We start from the raw sequence: 22,871 nt of genomic DNA, 5'->3' as shown, positions 1-22,871 counted from the left end.
CCATATATGTATATAACGATATACGACTGTCTTATCACATATTGCTGTTCAATTCAATTCGATTAATTAGTTCGAGTCAATAGTAGACAGAGTTTAACGTGGAGTTTGTACTTATTAAAAGGGTGTTTTCCTCTAGAACGGGGCAATGTGCATTTCAGGCTAGTTTGCCCTTTAATATCTACAACCGATGACGTGGAAGCAGTAACAAGTGGTACCTATTACAAACAGTGAACGTTACAATTAATAAATGATGAATTGGATTAATAACACACGGCACAGCACGTTGACAGTATGACAGACATTCATCGTATCATAAGAACAATGTTATGGCCGCTATACTTCATAGCTACATTCACAAACGAATTTCAAGTTCCGTTTATGAATCACACAAATCCCTCGTGTTACTGCTTGCGTGTCTCCTGTTGTAGTACTTTCAACAATAATCCAAATTCTCTACATATTCGGACATACACGTCTAAAAGTTGCCTAACGTTTGTAAGTTTTACAACTATTTTCATCACACTGTTACAACTAATGAAGCAGTCTACATATAGCCTTATTTACTAAGTAGTTTACCTGATTGTTTTGCAACATCATGTTTCTCTTCTTGATGAGTCGGCGATTTCAAGCGTAACTTTGTGACAAGTTCAATCACCTTTATATACCATAGAGGAATCTTTTCAAAGTAAAGTTATAAATAACAAAGATATCAAGTTAGTGTCCATCGACAAAGTCTGAATCAATTTATAACAGTTAGGTTAGATTTAGTGATTTTTTATACGCCTTTTTTTCATAACCTTAACATATTCACCATTGTGTCCTAGGAATCCTCTTTCGCAGTCTCAAAGATAAAACCTTCACCCCTACCTATGATACTGTCAACCAAACTATTTTGCTCCGATTGTACGAGAGGCAAAGGTTCAATTGTTATCTTGTCCCCTGGTTCCTTTTACTGTCTGGTCATCACGTGATGAAGACCAAAGTGTAAAAAGATAATGCCCAATTTGGATGGTCACGAGTGTTCTATCATTATCATCTAGAATTTAGTTCAATTGAATAGTATATCCTTTAGTCCAGTTATTGTAGAGTCCTGCTGTCAGGAATCACCGCGTCTCTGTTCAATTTATCTGATACTGTATTCTTCAGTTTGGGAGTGTATACGATGATGGCGGCTAGCAAGGAACCATTTGAGGAGGATATCCAATCCTCAAAGAGTAAATCTAATGGCTGCTATATTTCGAAAACTACTTTCGTCTTGTTGGTGGCTGTGGTAGTTTTACTTCTCTTTGGAGTAGCTCTGCTATTTCATTTTGTCCCCAGTGGAAGTAGCGGTCATTGTGCCGGAACGATGAACGTTATTGATGACACCTCCGATGAATGTCCACCGATGCCTGCAGTTCCTGATGACCCAACTCCAGCGGAAGCTGAGCCATTCGACGGTCGTCTATCAGACGATGTTAGACCGAGTCACTACGTTGTGACAAATAAACTCTACCTGGATCCTGAAGACGGAGAGCTGCAATACTCGTTTGAAGGAGATGTACTGATTTCAGTGCATTGTTACGTTGCAACCAGCACCATCAAGGTACATCGACGATCAATGACTGTTCATTTAGATGACACTCATGTCATGGATAGTACGTTAACTGAAGTAGAACTTTCCAACGTGTACGAAGATGATGACCTCCAACTTGTGTTTATAGAAACTGCTGTACCATTGCAGGCAGGAGAAGATTACACGATTCATATGAAATACGAAGGGCCGTTGATCCTTGATTTTCACGGAATGTATAGGAGTTTTTACAATGATGGACCAGAGGTCGTGTAAGTATGAAGTAATGGGTATGCTGTCTATGATAGACATATAAACAACTGACGTCATTGTATGAATTTCTTCTAAAGTATTCCTATTACGCTTCAGAACTTTAAGTCTTGCACTGTTTGCTAGTTACTTTGTAAATTCTATAAACTAACATCCATGCTCAGTTAAAAACAAGAAGAAGAACAAAAATAATGCGATATTGTCAAAAAAAGAGAACAAAAAATACTCCCACTATAAAAATTGCTCGCAACTAACAGATCGACAATTTCCTTGCAAACAAAATGGTGAACAAACAGTTTATGTAGTTTTCGTTTTTAATGGACCAGTCAGAATTAGAAACTCGTATGATAGGCGTATTCTTTCAGTAATCGATAAAATAGTGCTAGGAAATAATTGTAATGCTGATTCAAGTTCAAGTTTCCAGTGCTACTCATTCCATGCAAATAACGCTATATGACCCTCGCAAATCTAAAGAAGTTCAATTTTTTGAGATCCGATGAATCCCATACAATTATTTAATTTTTCCCTGTAAATACTCAATAATTATGTGGAGTAATGATGGTCGATTCGTGGTAATAATGTTAACACTGCATGAAAGGGTGGCGTTTGAATCCGGAATCGCTACAGTTCCATTTTGTGACTGGCCTGTGTATGGAACCCGAAACGCCACCCTTTCATGCAGTGTTGGCGTTTTGTAATGAGCCACAGAGATGGAAAGCGCCACATCAAAACGTAACTAATATAGTTATTATTAATATTATCATTTCTTTTTCATTTCTATAGCGATCTTGTAGCCACTCAATTCCAGGCAACAGCAGCACGTAAAGCATTCCCATGTTTCGACGAACCCAATTTCAAAGCGACCTTTGACATTATCATAGTACACAGAGACAAAAGACACGCTCTCAGTAATATGCCTGTAGTTCAAGAAACCTACCTTGAAGAGGATTGGCTAGAAACTAAATTCGATACAACTGTCCTCATGCCAACCTACTTGATAGCTATACTGGTGTCTGACTTTCCATACCTGGAAATCGTTGATAATGGATTCACGGTAATGGAAATAACAGTTATAGAGTATATGGCCACGTTCCCGATATAGACTTCAAATGTATGTAGAAAGACAAAACAAACTATATATATGAATCATTTCAATGGTATGACCTCCTGGAAAGCTATGGCAGATACGTTTACAAATCATTCAAGTTTACGCACAGGAGCCCACGAACCATGTTACAAACAAACAAACAAACAAACAAACACACACACACACACATAAACAAACAAACAAACAAACAAACACACACACACACACACACACAAATATGCATGGGTAAATCAAATATCATTTTAACTTATGGATAACTATATGTATACATGTATATACAGGCCAATATACTATTGAAAATAATATACTATACATGTATGTTTCTATATTATACTATCTATACAAACAACGTGTTGGTTGGTTGGTTGTTTGTTTATTTGTTTTTAACACGGTGCCTAGGCTCCCTGTGTCATAGTGGTAAAGTCTAATCAGCGATGCACCTGCGATATGTAGGAATTACACATAAATGAAACTTTACAATGAGATTGCTAGAATTATTTGCTAAATTTTCCTTTCCTCCATCCATCGCGACCTTCATGTCATGTTAATTTAAGTCATCTGATTTTTAAAAAAAAGAAGATATTCCTGAAAAGCTCTCAAATGTACCTCTTTCTCCCCAGTTCCGTGTCTGGTCGCAGCCTGACTACATCGAAGCAGCGAACTACTCTCTTCATGTTGGTATCCAAATGCTAAGATTCTTCGAAGAGCATTACGGAATAGTATACCCCCTACCAAAGATGGGTACGTAACATGTTCCATTCTACCTCAAATCACAGACAAAAAATTCGTTGTCTGAGATACTACCTATATCTATACCTACCTACATACATACATACATACATACATACATACATACATACATACATACATACATACATACATACACACTATTATCATAACATTTATTCGTTTCATTAGTTATCATATTTATTTATTTGCCTTACCAGGTCACCAAAGAAATGGATTCAATGCGTAATTCTCTCATCTAGATAATTTTACAATGCATATTTTTAATTAACCAAAGGTTATTATTGATGTTTTATGCAAATTTGATTTAAATCGACTATTTCTATTTATCGACAGATATGGTTGCCGTTCCACAGTTTGCGGCTGGTGCTATGGAGAATTGGGGGTTAATTTTGTACAGTGAAGGTGCAATGATTTATGACCCTGAGGTCAATACGCCAGCTAGAAAACAAACCGTTGCCCTCATAGTTGCCCACGAATTGGCCCACATGGTAAGTACATGTACATTGAATGTATTTTATATGTACTGTTCTTGTTATTCGTTTGTGTCACTCGTAGGCAGCCTAAAGGGGCCTAACAATAGTTCTATTTACAACCAGTTTCAGGTTACCGTGCCGTTCACCGGTTCTGATTGATACATCTACACAGAAACCAATAAGAAACAGCATGTTCTATATTAAGTTAGCAAAATAATAATTTCCAGACTACAAAATAAACTATGTATATATACATATACTGCAACAACTTGAACATACGGGCACGCCGGCGCCAATGTTTTGACGTCTGCATTTGATGTCTCGCCACTATGGTAGCACTTCAGTTCAATTCAATTAGACAAAATGTCACATTGACGAAGATGTATTCATTCAATCTTGCTATCTTAAAGTGTAGCATGTACAGTTTCTGATTGGCTTCTGCATTGTTGCATCAAACAGAGCCCCATTGCACAGTAACATGAATAGGGTGTATTTACACAATGTATATATATTTCTAATGACCCGAGCTACTCAATTACTATGATAATGCCCTCTGTGGCCGATTCATACAAATACAACGCCACTAATATATGGTAAGATGGCGCGTATCGTGGTGAAAATTGTCATTTATCAGTGAAATGTGGGTCCTTTGATAAATCAATTGCAAATTATTTAAAGTATCCTTCTGACGTCATTTGTCATTTAGCCCATACGTCATCCACCTGTTAAAATTGTCATATGGATGAGGATTGACTATTCATTCTGGATTTTATTTTAGTTTATAAAACAATTTCATCATCATGGCTTCCTACTTGGAAAATCAATATAAAACAACATATGTCAAGTCCTTGTTTGTAACTCAATAAATTGCAAAATGTTGATAAATGTGTAAAATCTTGTTACTACATGTCCAATAAAAACGTGTTACACATTTACAAAAAAAGAGAAGCTTTTTACAATGTATTGAGTTTCAAATCCAGACTTTGTAAATGCTGTTTCACATCCTTTTCTCAAGTACGGAGCTATGATAATGTTGTTTTATAAATACGAAATCTAAAATAAATACCCAATCCTCATCCATATGACCAATTTAAAAGTAATCTTATGATTATACAAGATTTGAGTTTATTCCGCGTATTTGGCAACTATATACTCAAGGTATACAACATATACGACCACATCAGTAAGAATGTTTACCTTTAGATTATGGTACAGAGTGTGGACAGGTATAAGGTATTGTTTATCATCGACCAGAACCCACTATTGTAATACCCTACATTCAGTCAATTTAGAGAGCTAAATATCACTGCTATGGACACATGAAATGTTTACTGTTTTCCTCTTTTTTTATCATACAAAGTGGTTTGGAAACTTGGTGACTCTAGACTGGTGGGATCATTTATGGTTGAATGAAGGCTATGCTAGTTTCCTTACCTATATGGCAGTGGACCAAGTAGAACCGACTTGGAAATTTGTGAGTGTGCTGATCATTTTTATTGCTGAATTTTTAACCTTTGCATAATATTGAAGCTGACGAGGAAGGCATTGGCAGGGTAAATTAACCATATTCCGGTTATCTATGTAGCAAGACATTGCCAACAGAAATGTAACAAAATGAGTGTTACAATGACATGCTGTATATGAATCGGGCTAAAACAACTCCATGAGTTCCTATATTTTAAGTGATCTGAATCAGTGTTAAAACTCTCACTGGTTGAAAATAAGTTAAAGTCAATCGAAAAAAGACTTGCACGTCTGATATTTTTTTAAACGATTGGAAATAAAAAATGTTAATTGTGTACATTTTTGGATTTGAAGGATCGAAATCGAAGTGATCCTTAATACATGATTGACACAAAAGTGAGGACAAATACAGCAGAGAACTGAAAAATGCAAAATCACTGACTTCTGACCATGAATGAAAACCTTGGAAATAGTAATATTTAAAACTTGTGGCGGCTACACAATGTACTTCTCAACTATAATGACCCTACCTTCCTGTCCAAAAGCTGCATCCAAACAGCGCTCCTAGTGGTCAAATTACACAATCTTTTGTTTTTCTGATAATCGGGATATGGTCAATTGACTTACAGGCTCTCCATTTAGTTATCACACACTCCTAACAGTAACTGAGTTGCCAAAATGAGATTTTAACTATATATCGTGTTTTAAAGTCGTGTTTAAAATTTGAATGTATGAAGTCGTACGAAGTAACTTTATTAAGTGGTTTTCCTTTCTGAGTCTCTCATTTATATTCAAAGAATATAATTTCTCTAACAAACAAAAGTTTAAAATCAATAACCTTCGCAATCATTATCTATAAAACTTATATTTGGTTGTAATGTACATGTACACATTTGCACGTAATGAAGGCATGCAGCGCGAAATTCTGCCATTTTGTCCTAGCAATAATATGCAATTTGTCCTATCAGGGACTCCCTAAGCGTAACCATACCAACTGTTTTTTTTTCAAAATGTGTGCCCCTAACCATGCCAACTAGCTGTTTCTTTAAAATATGCGTGCACCCCTCCCCCCCCCCATCCCCACGTTATGCGTAGTTATACAACCTATGAAAGTGCAATAAATTGCATATTATTGCTGAAAATAAGAAGGTTTTGTTTTTAATAATTCCGATGTATCATTTCCTCAGTGGGACTCGTTTCATGTTATGGACATGGAAACTGCATACAGGGTTGATTCCAGGTCATCGTCCTCTAGGCCTATTGTTCAGGAAGTTGGTTGGAGCAATGAAATCAACAGTATGTTTGATTCCATCACATATAGTAAGGTAATATGCACTATTTGTCTGTTACATTTGTATCCATAGGATTTCAATTACATGGACCATGTGGTGAACAATTTGACTGTTTAGCACCGTTGGTTGATCGACTAATTGACGGACGGATGTGTGGGTGGGTGGGAGAGTGAGTGAGTGAGTGAGTGAGTGAGTGAGTGAGTGAGTGAGTGAGTGAGTGAGTGAGTGAGTGGATGACTATAACGAACGTCGACTGGCGAACGAATGAACGAACGAACAGACGGATGAGATGGATGGATGAATGGATGGTTGTTGGTTGGTTGGTTGATGGATGGATAGATAGACGAATGGATGAGTGGATTGATTGATTGATTGATTGATTGATTGATTCATTGATTGATTAATTGATTGATTGATTTACTTCATCTACACCAAGTTTGAAGTTTAAACCTTTGTGTTAATTTTATCAACTGAAAACAAATATCACAGTAAAACCACTGTTGTGTTAACTGCATGCAATTTGTGGACAAACATTCCAAATGGATGAATTATTTATGGGAACACTAACATAAGTGTTTCAATGTGCTGGACAGACCAAAACCTGTGGTTCATTGAGTTTATTGTAATTGCAGTGTTTGTAGGACATATCTATACTGTCTCAAATGACAATCAACTGTAGGCTATCAAAAAAACTCTATTACTCCCACTGTGATCAGGCAGACGGTAATACTGATGCTATCTATCAGCTAAAACAACAACAACAACAACAACAACAACAACAACAACAACAACAACAACAACACTGGCAATACTATATGTTGAAAGTGGGTCGGTTTTTGTTGTATTTATTAAGAATGATTGTTTAGTTTCTCAAATCTGTTCTTGCTCTCCCATGTCGTTTACAGGGGTCTTGTATTGTGCGACAACTGAGGGCTTTACTCGACGAAGATATAGTACTCCAGGCTCACAAGGACTATCTAAATGCGCATGCGTATGGTAATACGGTGACAGATGATTTATGGGCGGCGTTAACTGAGGTAAGCCTGGGTAGATTTTTATTGTAACTTTTCTGTTGTTATTTGAGTTGAAGATAGATCATCGACTGTTGCCATGGTTACGCTTTTGACAATATTTATAGACACGCCTAGTAACATAAACCGAAGTCCATATGGTTTCTGGTCCAAACACTTAATATCAAAAACTACTGGGCAGTAGCTTTGTTTGGAATTGAAAACGAGATGATGGGATGTTTCATCACTCAGTGGTCAGATGTTTTATGCATAGATTTTAATAATCAACACTGTCATTTGGATACAAAGCACCTTAACATATTGTAATATTATCTAGGTGTGTTGGGGAGTAGATATGAGGTTGTTTATAGACAATAAGGGCTAATATAATTATGTTTTAGTTTAGCGTAAGATATATCTGTACAGAAGAATTAGAAAGTGTCACATAAACCTGTTGGTAGATTAAGCATCACGTTCGACAATGTTATCGTGGTTTTTTTTAATTTCCATTATTTTCCATTTTCGTAAACGAAATCTACTGTGTACATTCTGAATTTTGCTTGTTATTATTTGTGCCTACCTGCCCCTCTCTCATTCTCACAAAATAAAGCAGATTTTTCCCCTGACAAAACTTTAGGTAGAGGTGTCGTAAAGAGGGCAGATGTTTACGTCGACGCTTCTCTTTGTGTGACTCTCTGTCTTTTTGTATATCTCCGTCTCATCGTATCCAATCTTCCTAGCCTCCGGCCCTATTCCCATGCATATGGCTGCGTGCGTGCGTGCGTGTGTGCGTGAATGCATGCATGTATGTATATGTATGTATGTATGTATGTATGTATGTATGTATGTATGTATGTATGTATGCTGCCTGCCTGCCTACCATCAGCCTCTCTGACTGCTTGACTGCCTGACCGATTGACTGACTGACTGTCCACCTTTCTCCCATTCTCACTCTCCCTCATTTTAACATATAACCATAGGCTGATCAAGATCGCAAAGGTACTCCAGTAAAAGGTATAATGGATTCTTGGGTATTACAAGCTGGTCATCCCGTTGTCAATATTACTCGTACTGGTACAAGTACCGTGGTTGCTTCACAGACTTATTTCATGTTAGATCCTAATGATTTCTATGATGAGAAACATCCAGACGCAGGGTATGTATGACGAATTAAATTTGACTTCAAAGTTTTCACTAGAGACAAATTCTCACATTTTACATTATACAATCAATAGAGAATTAGTAATTTTTCATTTAAACCGGCACTAGCTGCAACTGAGACATATTTTTCATTCAATAACCAAAGATATATTTACCAAAAAATGGTCAATTAGGCCAAAAAAAGACGTTTCTGGTCAGCGCTCGCATCACTTAAATACCATCGCGTCGTTCGTTTTTGTTTTTGTCCAGACCATGCAGTCTGTACATCCGTGGGGAAACTGAAAAATACCCCTCCCTACTTCAGTGAAGACAACTTACAGAGCCAATCATAAACAAGCATGACACCTGCCCCACATACACACTTGCTCTAAATAGTAGAGTGAGATGTTTATTGTGTATAAACAAAAAGAGTTTTGCGTCATCGCACCATTTTAGACAAACTGTCCTGACCAGAAACAATTCTTCTTTTCTTTTTTCGGGGGGGGGGGAGGGGGGCTTATTTATTAAAATGCACTATATCTGTTAATTAGTAGTCAATATAATCTGAAGGTAGTGCAGTGGCAAGTTTAAATATTGAACAAAAGCGAGGTTTTGTATCCGTCTACATATAAAGGCTAGTTATAACAGGAGTGTCATTTTTCGATCAGACAACCACAATATATATTCTGAAATATACTAATATACCAATAATTTGACATTGTACATGACTGTCAAATCAATAGTTGATATAATCAATAAGCAGAAAAACAGGTTAAAATCGTGATCTCCTTTGAGGGCGTTGATTTTTGCATGTGGACCCAAAAATCAATTTGATTTGATATTTATCGTAATATACAACAACAAAAATACGTGTACCCACAGGTGATGCAATACTGTTCACGGTGTACGATATTACGAATAAATAAGTGTACCTAACAAAACATTTTTTAAACAACGTGCCAGTTGCACCTTTTACCACTCGCAGAATTTCACCAGGTGAATCTGTTATTTTCTTGAAGTTATCATTTGTACTTTGATGACGTTTTGTACTATATGTATAGTATTTATCAGAATGGATACTGTACACCGTTGTGGGAGGGGGGGTTAGGGGGCGTACATCAAACTGTAGTTTCACCTCTTTCATGTAGATCGAGAGGTATGTCTTTACGTAAAATATATAGTGACCCTTACACAAAACACACGTTTCATTTGATATTAGGTACATATGGTACGTCCCCCTGACTTACACCGACTCCGCCAATCCGGATTTCCTCAAGCCAAAGGAAGACCTCCTCTATAAAGATCCTAGTAAGTATTATTGGCATGTCTGCCCAGACTAACGAGCAGGGGAAGACATATAATAAAGTTGGTCTCATATTCAGCCTCATATTCGAAAAATCACGATAACACCGGTACCAGACAAACACAGTGAAACAAGAAATGATAATGTCGAGGCTAAAGATATGTAGCCTCATATTGTCAACGTGAATCTGATTCTGAATCTGAGACTAACTTTATACTCGTCAGCGGAATACATGTATAACCTCAGACAGACAGCCATTTCACTTGCGATCAGGCCCTGGAGTAAAGATATTGATAATCCGAAGCCAATGACCTAGAGCGTACTAGGAATAGTGGACGATTACAAATACCGAATTATTCATGTCGTGTGATTTATAAAGGATAACGACATTGCACGCAGAAGTAAATTTGTTTGGGTTGGATTATTTTTGGATACGATGCATATATCATAGTAATTATAAGTTCTACTTTAACATTTCCGCGCAATCTCAGTTGAGTCTTTTTGGAGTTGGCGAAAATGATAAATATTATCAAATTTTAAATAAGTAAATAAAATAAGTATCCAACCTATGCTGAAATTAAAAGAAACTGTTTAAAATTTAATGTTAATAATAGACCCTTTAGAAAGTACCCGGATGTTTGTACATTTCAGTTCAATTGGATCTTGTCGGCGTTGGAGACAATGACTGGGTGTTATTCAACATTGATAAATGGGGATTTTACCGCGTTAACTATGATGACGACAACTGGCAGAAATTAGCCACACAGCTGAAAACTGACCACTCAGTAAGTTGGATATGTGTGCATTTTTTTAATCCTCAAATGTTTGTTGTGTAACTTGTGTTGACCACGTTGAGCTTTGGAAAGGTTATAAAATTCCAAAGGATTTCATTTTCTGTCGGTCATTCTGGTTTATAGTTTGTACCTTGATATAGATTGAAGATTGGTCGTGCGACGTTGGAGGTGCTCTTTAATTTGAAGTAATTGAAGAGCATTTTGTGGTAGCAATGTGCTACTAAATAATCAAAGATTCTTTGTTCGTTTATGAAAACAATTCTTTTAATGTAATGTAATGTAATGTAATGTAATGTAATGTAATGCAATGGAATGTAATTCTGGAGGTACACACAATATCAATGTTTGATTCTACAAAATATGTAATGTAATGCATGTCATGTCATGTCATGTCATGTCATGTCATGCAAAGTCACGTAATGTCATGCAATGTCATGTAAAATGTTGTCATGTTATTATTCTGGAGTTACACACTACACAATATTAATGTTTGATGATAACAATATACACCTGTAGAAAATAACCCGGAAAATTCACCGAACTTGATTTAAACGTTAATTGTTTTGTCAAATATCATAACGATGGACCTCTCTTCATTTTAGGTAATAACTGACCAATCACGTGCCTCTATGATTGACGATGCCTTCAAGGTTTCCCAACCATTCCATACCGATAACGTCAATGCCTTGAGATTAACTGAATACATGGATAAGGAGCTTGCTTACGTCGTCTGGGAGACAGTTATCCTCGGCTTAGGTTATACACATGACATGCTGCTCAGAACATCGGAATTTTACTTGTTCGAGGTAAGCAAACATATAATAGCTAATCGTACATTTCAAACGTGGCGTCAAGAGATCAATGAAGGATTAGAAAATAAATGTAAACTCCTTTAGTTTTGCATCATACTACCACCCCTACCCGCTTTCTCTAAAGTTGATATCTTTTGGACTTCATTCGTAATTTTCCCCTTCACGCTATCCGTGGCTTCGAATCTCAAGATCTCTCTTTACCCTGTCTAGCTCAATGAGAAATCATGAACCAAATGTCGTTCATGCAAATGAGTAAACCCCCAACTGCTAGAATGATGTAAAGTTGTAAACAGCGTATAAGTAGTGTCCTGATCTGACAACCATACCATATTTGGACATTGTGTAACTGTCCACCAATAAACACTAACTTATCATTGGTTAGAATTCTGGAATTGATTAACAAAGACGTGATGCCTTCGTTTGAATTGGAAATGTCACCCAGGACTTCATTGGGCAGTAAGTATAAGAAGAGTTTCGAAGCCAGGGATAGCCTCTACACTTGGATACATACGGCTCCTATTCAAAAAAAAGGATAAGGAACATTTACTGAATATAATATGTCAAAAGTATTAAGCAATTACTGCAAACATCCTATGCTTCTGGTAGAATTTGTCAGTCATGTTCGAGAAATAGATGAATAAACAAACAAACAAACAAACAAACAAACAAACAAACAAACAAACAAACAAACAAACAAACAAACAAACAGATAAATTAAAAATAATATACAGATACATCCATTAAAAGATTGATGTAATCCTTTTCTCCTTGTTGATCATTAAGGTTGCCATCGTCTCCATAATCACGTGCATGTTGAAAGATATGTTGGCTGGTAATAATAATAATAATGGTAATGACTGTACAGAATTACTATATTAAAATCGTTGAAAATTGAAATGTTCAATACTATTGTATCTACCTTGTCTTTAAAGCCTCCTGTTTCAAAGAATGTTTCAATATCAAAATTTGATGTTGAGGTTCTTATTGTGCTTTCTGGTCTTTTTTCTCCAGATGTACTGGAGTTACCAAGTTACACCTTTATATGAATCACTCGGATGGGACTTCTCCCTTGGCGGCCATCTTGATTAGTAAGTGTTATAAAAAGGGAACGCAAGCACAGAAAATGAATGTATTACGAAAACTTTAATTTATGGAGAATCATTCTAGATTTTACATCACTTACATTACGCGAGATTACCGAGGAATACATTTGAACAAGCTACCCATTCACTGTTCAGTGTAGTTCCTTACCATGAACACGAACTGTCTTATTTTAATTAGCAGACATGCATATGCTGTAGCAGAACATGAATATTCATGATTCTTCCATTCGAAGTAACAAACACTTTGGAGCATAAAATGTATAAATATCATTTTCACAATTGGCCATCAAAACGGTGTGAAATGTAAAAAATAAAACAACGATTTTTTGCAAAAAGTTGTGTCATTCGTGAAACCTTCGCGATTCCTTATCATAAATAAGAATGGGGATTTACAACATATGTAAATGAGTAATTATATATTCATTAATATTATAATGTTGATTAGTTTCCAGCGTATCAATGCAATTGACACAGCTTGTATCTATGGCCAATCAGATTGCGTCACCGAAGCTTTAACTCAATACAGAGATTGGATGTCATCTGGACAAAATAAGTAAGTTATTTGATTACAGTTCTTTTTTTCAAATTTAGAAATAAAAAATAGCTTCTTGCTGTATTTTCGACTCGTTCATGTTGTTGCACTAGGTGCAGGTGAGGAATGTATACAGTTTATTAATCAGTAGTAATTGAGTACAAAATCGGTTTCAATCTTCGACTGGTTTCGCACCATCATCATGATTACGACCAAAGCGTCGACAAACCACGGCCTCTTTTACGGCTCCGTCCAGGATGTACCACCAAGAGGTTATTTAGTTATTTCGCATTGTCGCGGAAGAAATAACAGCTTTGGTTTGCATACGAGAATGAGCATCGGAGGTTAGACACACTTGGGTTTGACCGTGGAGCTGTGAGCATATCTGTCTCTCATCAGGTGGCTCTGCTTTGAAGTGAGACCGAACTCGGGACCGTCAGGAAATACAGTCTATGTTTCAGTTTAACTCCATATATACTTCGTCTCCGTATTCAGTTTATCTTCCACTATATACAAATACACGTACTTGCAGATTCGAAATTGTGATTATGATGTTTTCACGAATTTTGATAGTTTATTTACAATAGCTTAAAACAAGGCTTGTTCGTTATACTTAACTACGGATGTGTGTCTATGTCGATGGACCTCTCAATTTTATCCTGCTGGGAAGGGAGGAAAAACAGTGTTACAAAACTCTAACAGCAAACAGAGGAGGATGTGTGCTAAGTAATTGAAGGACAAAATGCGAATGTACAAAGTGATTACATATAGGCCTAAAACTGAATTGTGGTTTTATATTTTTACAACACAATACCTACGCCATCACTATTTCGGAGTAATTTGCGCTGCCCTCTTTGCTGTATATGACCATGTATATTCTGTTATAACGAATATCAGAATAGGTACGTCACTAGATGTATCCTCGGCCAATAAGTAAAACTCCTTAGACGCGATGGTCGTACTCATTTAATTCGTTGTCAGAGAATCGTGTACATGTGTACGATCATCCAGGAAACTCTCACTGACAAGACGTATATATTTCTGTACATTTTTTTCATATTAGTATCCGTGATGAGGTGCGGTCTACAGTCTACTGTACAGCTATCAGACACGGTGGCATTGACGAATGGGAGTTTGCTTATGACGAAGTAGTTAATAATAATCCGGGAACAACTGAATCGAACAGACTACAGTCCGCCATGGGATGCACAGAAAAATCCTGGCTACTGCAGAGGTATTTCCAATCATCTGTTTTATCAATTAATATTATTCATGATGTTGACAGGCATCTAGTGTCTCCTCCATGTAATACAAACATATGATATGTCATCTGGATTATATAGGGCAATACAGCCTGGAATCATACTCGATTTGGAGATACAAACAGTACATAGTACTCTTGTACAGGTAGTTTAGGCAAAATTAAACCTTTGTATAAGTCTGCCATTATTTAGTAAACAACAAATTATATATTTATGATTTACCTTTGTCATATGCAGTTTGTGCATAATTTATAAGGATAACGATACCAATTCATGAATGTCATATATATATATATATATATATATATATATATATATATATATATATATATATATATATATATATATATATATATATATATATATATAGTTATATATATAGTTATATATATAGTCATATAATAAATGTTTGTCTCTCTAGGTACTTGGAAGATGACAACTTTGTTGCATCAAATGTTATCACAGACATACGTGACAAGTCAGCTGTTGGTTATTCTTTGGCATGGGACTATGCCATGAACAACTTTGACACCCTAGGGTAGGTGGTAGTTCAAATCATGTTTGTCAGAAACTGGTCTTCACACAAACTAAATCATTTACTTACATATTGTCTAGTTATTTTTGATTTTTACTATTAGATGAAAAATACCTACTATATTGGTTGGGATGATTTTGTGTTAAGCTAGTATGTTACCTAAATATTTAAGGTCCCCAGACTCTGAAAAAGATTGAAAGTACGACTTTAATACAAGCCTAACATTATAATCCTGTAATAAATTGAATATTTAAAATTTTCAAAAAGGAGAGTTTGTCATATAGAAATATTACAGTCATGATGACCGAATGATCAGATTTATCAACATAGATAATTAAGGTTACATATAGAAAAACAGCCAGCCAGCCAAACAGACAGACAGACAGACAGACAGACAGACAGACAGACGGACGGACAGACAGACAGACGGACGGACGGACGGACGGACGGACGGACGGGCGGGCGGGCGGGCAGACAGACAGACAGACAGACAGACAGACAGACAGACAGACAGACAGACAGACAGACAGACAGACAGACAGGCATACTTACGTAAAGATTTGCTTTTATATTTTTATAAACTCCAGGTTGACTTATAACACTATCTGGAACTTCAAAGATTATATGAATACTCAGTACGACCTTGATCAGGTGAGTTTATACTAGTGTACATTTAATTAATACATCTAATCATTAGATTAGCTAAATCTGAAAAAGTTTCTTACGGAGAGTTTGCAGGTTTGCAAACATATCTTTAATCCGCAGCACGCCAGTTGCGCTAAAAAGACCGAATATTTACAGTATCATATTAAACACTGTATGTGTTGAACATTAAAATGTTTGTGTTACAAATTTGTGTTTTGTCTTGTCACTTATCGGCCACCGTATATTATGAATATTTACAGCTCAACGTATTCGGTTCTCGTCACTCTGACATGTCAGAGTCTGACGCCAGTGGATTTTACGACGCCGTTGAACGAGTTGAGACAAATATCGCCTGGATGAACAGAAACAAAGACAGTATGAAGGAATGGCTCCTTGAAGTCACGGCTACCATGACAACCAGTGCAGCCAAAGAGACCAAAGCTGATATCCCGAGACCAGACGTCAGTTCATCTCGTCGCTATGACAACGGAGCGCTCATTCAAGATGGGAAATATGGAGGGGAGAAGGTGTCGAGAACATCTGAAGCCATTTATCAATTGATTAATCACCATCATGGATAGTTTGTCACAATTACTGATAATGTTGAAACATAGCGATGGAGATTTTACAAAACCTTTTTCTTTCATCTTACCAAATACTGTCAGCTTAACTTTGGAATAAATACTATCTCGATACGTCAGAATAAGCTTTTGAAACCACTAGTTGCTTCAGGGAGATAAAAGTTATGATTGCTCATAGATTGAGACCGAGGACTGTTGATATCATTTTGAATCACACTTTAAAGCTCACAGAGGCCATAAAGTATTTTTTGAAGTAGATTTCATTTACTGATTCAGAATGGAGAAAATATTGTATTATTACAAAATATATCACAGATGAATCGCTGCTTTCAGCAAAAAATTCATCAACAATTTAATTGAAATGAATAGCCAGAAATGTATGTGAATTTTGGATAGAATAAAAACAAGGGATCATCTGTTTGTCGACTGTAAAAATTCAAAACAGCTATAGATGCGTATAAACAATATTCTGTTTTACTCATTTGAATTAATGATTTAAACGGATTATGCAATTATTTAGCCATTTTACACCATGAGGACTTTTTAATGATCAATTGTATTATTTTGCAGGCAAAGTACTTTCAGATTCTCTAAAAAATAATAAATGTAATAATAGAATTCTAACATTTGAACATTTTATTGAAATGCAAATATGACATTGAATATAAAATAGCAAAGTCGGATAGTAATTACTATTTTTTAAATGAGAAATGGCAGAAAACTGACAACATAGTGAGGCTCGATTCTTAGTGTTGTGTGTGTTTTTTGTTCTATTGTACATCCTTATAATTGTTAGAAAATTATTTTTTTTAAATAAAGTAGGAAAAAAGCCCTCCCGAACACTACACAAGTGATATGACTTTTTTTTACAGGGAATAGTACGTTTAAATTTATTTGCAATAAAGGCCACAGACCTAAAGAGCTTATATACAACACAAAAATAAACAGTTAAGAAAAGATAATGGAAGCACTGTATGAAACTTAGGTTCTCATTTTGAAGCATTTTGAAAGCATAATAAAAGGAAACATTCTAGTTCACTTAACTTTGTGACATTTTTTTAGATTATCGGCAACAATTAGTCTAGTTTCCTTTACCCGTTATGATCACTACGAGAGGACAGTGCTCAAAGAGAACGTCGACATGTATAGCATCTAGGCTACTTTATCATGTGAAGGGTTTTCATAAAACCATCTTGATAGAAATGTCCTTCATAGTTCATCAGAACAGGGACAGAATTATAACAAATGACACTCGTTTTCTATAACGGAAACATTACATCACCCACAGAAGTTACAATATCGTACGTTTTCTGGAATGTTTTGATGTCTTCTTTTCTCAATGTTAAGATTTAGAGAGGAACAATGAGATTGCAATTCTAAATATACATACGGATAAACACAACTTAAATATTTCTCAGGTTGCAAAGTTGACTTGGAAGATGAGAAAGTTGGCAGTTTTGGGGGAGGACGTTATTTCATCATGCCAAGTTTGTATTGAACACAGTCTTTTTTCATTCTTTGGGTTAACAGTATTCAAATAAGTGGCTGAGCCAACCCCTTGATTTAACAACACGTGTCCAAAACCGAAACGAAATGATACATTCTTCACGTTGTAAACCCAATTGACTGTTTTTATCTCTTTATTTTCTTCTAACCTTTAAGTAACATCAGTGTTGATATCTGTTTGTCATTTCAAGTATTCTTAACCAATATTTTAATACATATTGTGGATAACGACAAAATTGATCACTAACATTACCACCAATTGCAACACTAAATTTACAAAACTGGAAGTGGACTTTTTTCTATCTTTTGCATCGACCCAATGTCAAACAAGATGTAGGTCAGATTACCCCCTCTGTGATAGTTTGATGAAATATGTACAGACATTGCTGGGGAATAAATACAGACATGCATTAAGATCAAGAAGACAAAAGAATTTCTTACCTTTTTTGTTCTAAATTTTTTTTAAAGGTTTAGCTTAAACTAGGGTCGGTTGGGTTATTGGAAACACATTATTTTTTTTACGTTTGCCATATATGTATACGGTATGGCTAAACATTCGGCAACATCATCTGCATACATTAACATATTTAAATCATATAAATACTCGTCAATGAAAATGCCCTCACAACCAATACCATTGATGTAATTTACAAGCAACGTCATTGATAGAAAAAAAATGTACAGGACTATTAGACATTCTCAATCAATTTTGTAAGAGGTAAGAACTGATGATGAGGGTCATAATAAAGTGCCCTTATAGTGTGTAACATATTCATCATGGCGTCGTAGGAATCCTCTTTCGTAATCTCACAGGTTAAGCCTTCACCCCTAACTATGATACTGTCAACCAAACTATTTTGCTCCGATTACAAGACAAAAGTTCAATTTTTATCTTGTCCCCTGGATATTTTTATTGTCTGGTCATCACGTGATGAAGACCACCAAAGTGTAAAAAGATAATGCCCAATGCGGATGATCACGAATGTTCTATCATTATCATCTAGAAGTTAGTTCAATTGAATAGTATATCCTTTAGTCCAGTTATTGTAGAGTCCTGCTGGCAGGAATCACCGCGTCTCTGTCCAATTTATCTGATACTGTATTCTTCAGTTTGGGAGTGTATTCGATGATGGCTAGCAAGGAACCATTTGAGGAGGATATCCAATCCTCAAAGAGTAAATCTAATGGCTGCTATATTTCGAAAACTACATTCGTCTTGTTGGTGGCTGTGGTAGTTTTACTTCTCTTTGGAGTAGCTCTGCTGTTTTATTTTGTCCCCAGTGGAAGTAGCGGTCATTGTGCCGGAACGATGAACGTTATTGATGACACCGAATGTCCACCGATGCCTGCCGTTCCTGATGACCCACCTCCAGCGGAAGTTGATCCATTCGACGGTCGTCTTTCAGACGATGTTAGACCAAGTCACTACGTTGTGACAAATAAACTCTACCTGGACCCTGAAGACGGAGAGCTGCAATACTCGTTTGAGGGAGATGTACTGATTTCAGTGCATTGTTACGTTGCAACCAGCACCATCAAGGTACATCGACGATCAATGACTGTTCATTTAAATGACACTCATGTCATGGATAGCACGTTAACTGAAGTAGAACTTGCCAACGTGTACGAAGATGATGACCTCCAACTTGTGTTTATAGAAACTGCTGTACCGTTGCAGGCAGGAGAAGATTACACAATTCATATGAAATACGAAGGGCCGTTGAACCTTGATTTTCACGGCATGTATAGGAGTTTTTACAATGTTGGACCAGGGGCCGTGTAAGTATAAAGTGACATATATATGCACATGATAAAAAATAATTTCAGGTTAAACTTTTGCCGTGTTATGATTTTTTTTCTATAATTCCCAATTTAAAATATTATGCCCCCCCCCCCCCCCGCCGAAATAAAAGTGTTAAAACTGATGCTGTTGCTCTGTTCAAAACTCTTCTAGTCAAATTCTCGGATAAAATCAATTCAGAAGCCACTATGTGAAATTTTTTAGAAGAGAACGTTAACAGAAAACATACTCACACTATGCGCTACGACGTATATTGGCTACTGAAGTTCCAACCGTTTCTGAGGCATAAGGGCTCACCTGATTTTGCAAAGTGAGGGACTAAATATGTGTCATGGCCACTAGTACTAGTTGCATGACGCAGTGAAAGAAATGTGTGTTAAAGATCTCTGAATGTCTAGAACAGAGTATTTCAGTAGTGGTTAGGCATGGTTTGATTACTGGTAGTCGCTAATAAAATATGATCGTAGGAACAACATAGAGAATGTGTGGTAACTTAGTGTCTGCTGTCTTTATGCTACAATACGCTATACTAACCTGGCCCTCACTTCCTGACAACAAATAGCTTGTGAACAGCACTCCTAGTGGCGAAACCATGAAATCTTTTATCATTCCTATAACCGGAATATTGTGGTAAACTCTGTTGGAAACTAAAAGACTGACAATTTCCTTAAAATCAAAGTGGTTAACAACCAAATTCTGTAAATAATTCAAAGGACCAAAAACGAATGAGTTCGCATGACATGGCAAAGATTTTGATCAATTTCGGCTACTTTTCTCGAACGAAATTGTCAAATTCTTCATCAGAGATAGAAAACGAGTCATATTGGTTCAATTCCAAATTTGAATTTCAGGTATGACTCCATGATTTGGTGCTTTAAGCAATCTGAAGAAGTTCAATTTCTCGAGATCCAATAACTCCTATAGTTTAATTTGGTCCATGTAAATAAATACTGGTTAATTATCCGATGTAATGTTTCCCATTCATTTCTATAGTGATCTTGTAGCCACTCAATTCCAGGCAACAGCAGCACGTAAAGCATTCCCATGCTTCGACGAACCAAGATTTAAGGCGACGTTTGACATGATCATAGTACACAGAGACAGAAGAAACGCTCTCAGTAATATGCCTGTAGTTCAAGAAACCTACCTGGAAGATGATTGGCTAGAAACTAAATTCGATACAACTGTCGTCATGCCAACCTACCTGTTAGCTATACTAGTGTCTGACTTTCCATACCTGGAAATCGTTGACAATGGATTCACGGTAATGGAAATAACAGTATATATACCACCACCACCACCACCACCACCACCACCACCACCACCACCATGATCTTTCAGCCCTGTCAATTCAAAATTTCCGATTTTAAAAATTATATTAGTTTCTTAAAAGTTCAAGCGCAAATTTATATCTTTCTTTCCAGTTCCGTGTCTGGTCGCAGCCTGACTACATCGAAGCAGCCAACTACTCTCTTCATATTGGTATCCAAATGCTAAGATTCTTTGAAGAGCATTACGGAATAGTATATCCTCTCCCTAAGATGGGTACGTAACGTAGAATGTGTCTTGAAAATAAACCTTTTATTGTTACTTTTTTTGTTCAAAAAATGACAACCTATCTTTAGCTAAATCAAGAAAAATTCTGGGGTCATCGTAGGTCAAAATGATATAAAGATTTAGCAATTTGAGAATCGAATATCACGGTCACCGAAGACTGTGTTACTAGTAACTCCATGGACATTTAAAAGATTGGGGTATTCCTTAATAGACAATGCAAGCTGATGAACCACCAAATTTCTATCGATTTCAAAAAGGACCATGCCAGGAGCAAGTTTCCTTATTTCAAAGTTTGGAGAACTGGGATTTTTAGGGAAAATTGTCTCTGGGTGCGTATTGCACGGTACATCTCTTCCATCCTACCGCAGTAATCACACAATACTCAGAAAAAAAACTGTCGTTGTCTGAGATTCTATCCTGCTTGCCTACAGACTACATACGTACAGTCATAACATTTGTTTGATTATTCATGGCATTTCTTTATTTGTCATGCGTAGGTCACTTTTAACTTTTTTATTTTATCAACGAGGTTCAAATTCGTAAAATTATTTCAATACACAGTTTGTATCATTAATGTTATCATTGATATTTTTTGGCAAATTTGATGAACATCCACAATTTCCACAATTTCCATTATCGACAGATATGGTTGCCGTTCCACAGTTTGCGGCTGGTGCTATGGAGAATTGGGGGTTAATTTTGTACAGTGAAAATACTATGATTTATGACCCTGAGGTCAATACGCCATCTAGAAAACAAACCGTTGCCATCGTAGTTGCTCACGAATTGGCCCACATGGTAAGTACATATGTAAAATGAATACATTTTTAAAAATTTACTATTCCCGTTTTTCTTTTATCTCACTCGTAGACAGCCTAAAAGGTCTAAGAATTACCCCCCCCCCCCATGGTCCATTTTATTTCCGTGTTTCTCATGACCCAACCGACCCTACAGTTCTTGCATCTGACAAAACAATACAAAATAACGCCCTCTTTGTCGAACAAGAACACAATACAGCGTCACAAATGGTAAGACGGCTATATGACCAGCGCGTACGTTTATCTGCATTGTATGGGTGTAAATTATCATTTCTCGATTATATCCTGGGACCTTTGATGAATCAAATGGTTGAAAGGTACTATGATATAAGTTTAAAAGGAAAAGAAAAATACATCAACTTATTCCTATATTGCTGAATCGTCCTCGACTGTAACAATCTAACAGCCGCAAAGCTCGAGAGCGAGCGATGACCTCTGATCTGTTACGACGTGTTGCCATGGTACAAGTACACACCTGAGTCAATTCAGTTCAACCATAGACCCTCCATCAAAACGGGTCTGTTTTTAAACAATGCTTTGCAGCATTTTGCTTATCTGATGAC

At 36.4% G+C, this 22,871-nt stretch overlaps 2 protein-coding genes across 2 annotated transcripts in view; both read left to right on the top strand.

Annotated features, from left to right (window-relative positions):
• Positions 1-1,165: 1,165 nt before the first annotated feature.
• Positions 1,166-16,626, top strand: LOC144434928 (aminopeptidase N-like). Its single transcript, XM_078123458.1, has 17 exons — positions 1,166-1,824; positions 2,606-2,876; positions 3,551-3,671; positions 4,014-4,168; positions 5,514-5,627; positions 6,805-6,942; positions 7,815-7,946; positions 8,900-9,075; positions 10,279-10,367; positions 11,014-11,147; positions 11,759-11,962; positions 12,980-13,056; positions 13,517-13,624; positions 14,667-14,837; positions 15,287-15,403; positions 15,988-16,051; positions 16,306-16,626. Exons 1-17 carry the CDS (start codon positions 1,166-1,168, stop codon positions 16,624-16,626), a joined length of 3,051 nt encoding a protein of 1,016 aa, XP_077979584.1.
• Positions 16,627-19,261: 2,635 nt separating this feature from the next.
• LOC144434921 (aminopeptidase N-like) overlaps positions 19,262-22,871 on the top strand; it is a 15,205-nt gene continuing 11,595 nt past the window's right edge. Inside the window, exons 1-4 of the mRNA XM_078123446.1 lie at positions 19,262-19,911; positions 20,927-21,197; positions 21,358-21,478; positions 22,134-22,288. Coding sequence (XP_077979572.1) covers positions 19,262-19,911; positions 20,927-21,197; positions 21,358-21,478; positions 22,134-22,288 — 1,197 coding nt within the window. The remainder of the gene's footprint in view (positions 19,912-20,926; positions 21,198-21,357; positions 21,479-22,133; positions 22,289-22,871) is intronic.

This window comes from Glandiceps talaboti, chromosome 1 (genome assembly GCF_964340395.1).
Source record: "Glandiceps talaboti chromosome 1, keGlaTala1.1, whole genome shotgun sequence".
In the NCBI taxonomy this organism is placed as follows: Eukaryota; Metazoa; Hemichordata; class Enteropneusta; family Spengelidae; genus Glandiceps; species Glandiceps talaboti.
This window is presented reverse-complemented; position numbering and strand designations above follow the sequence as displayed.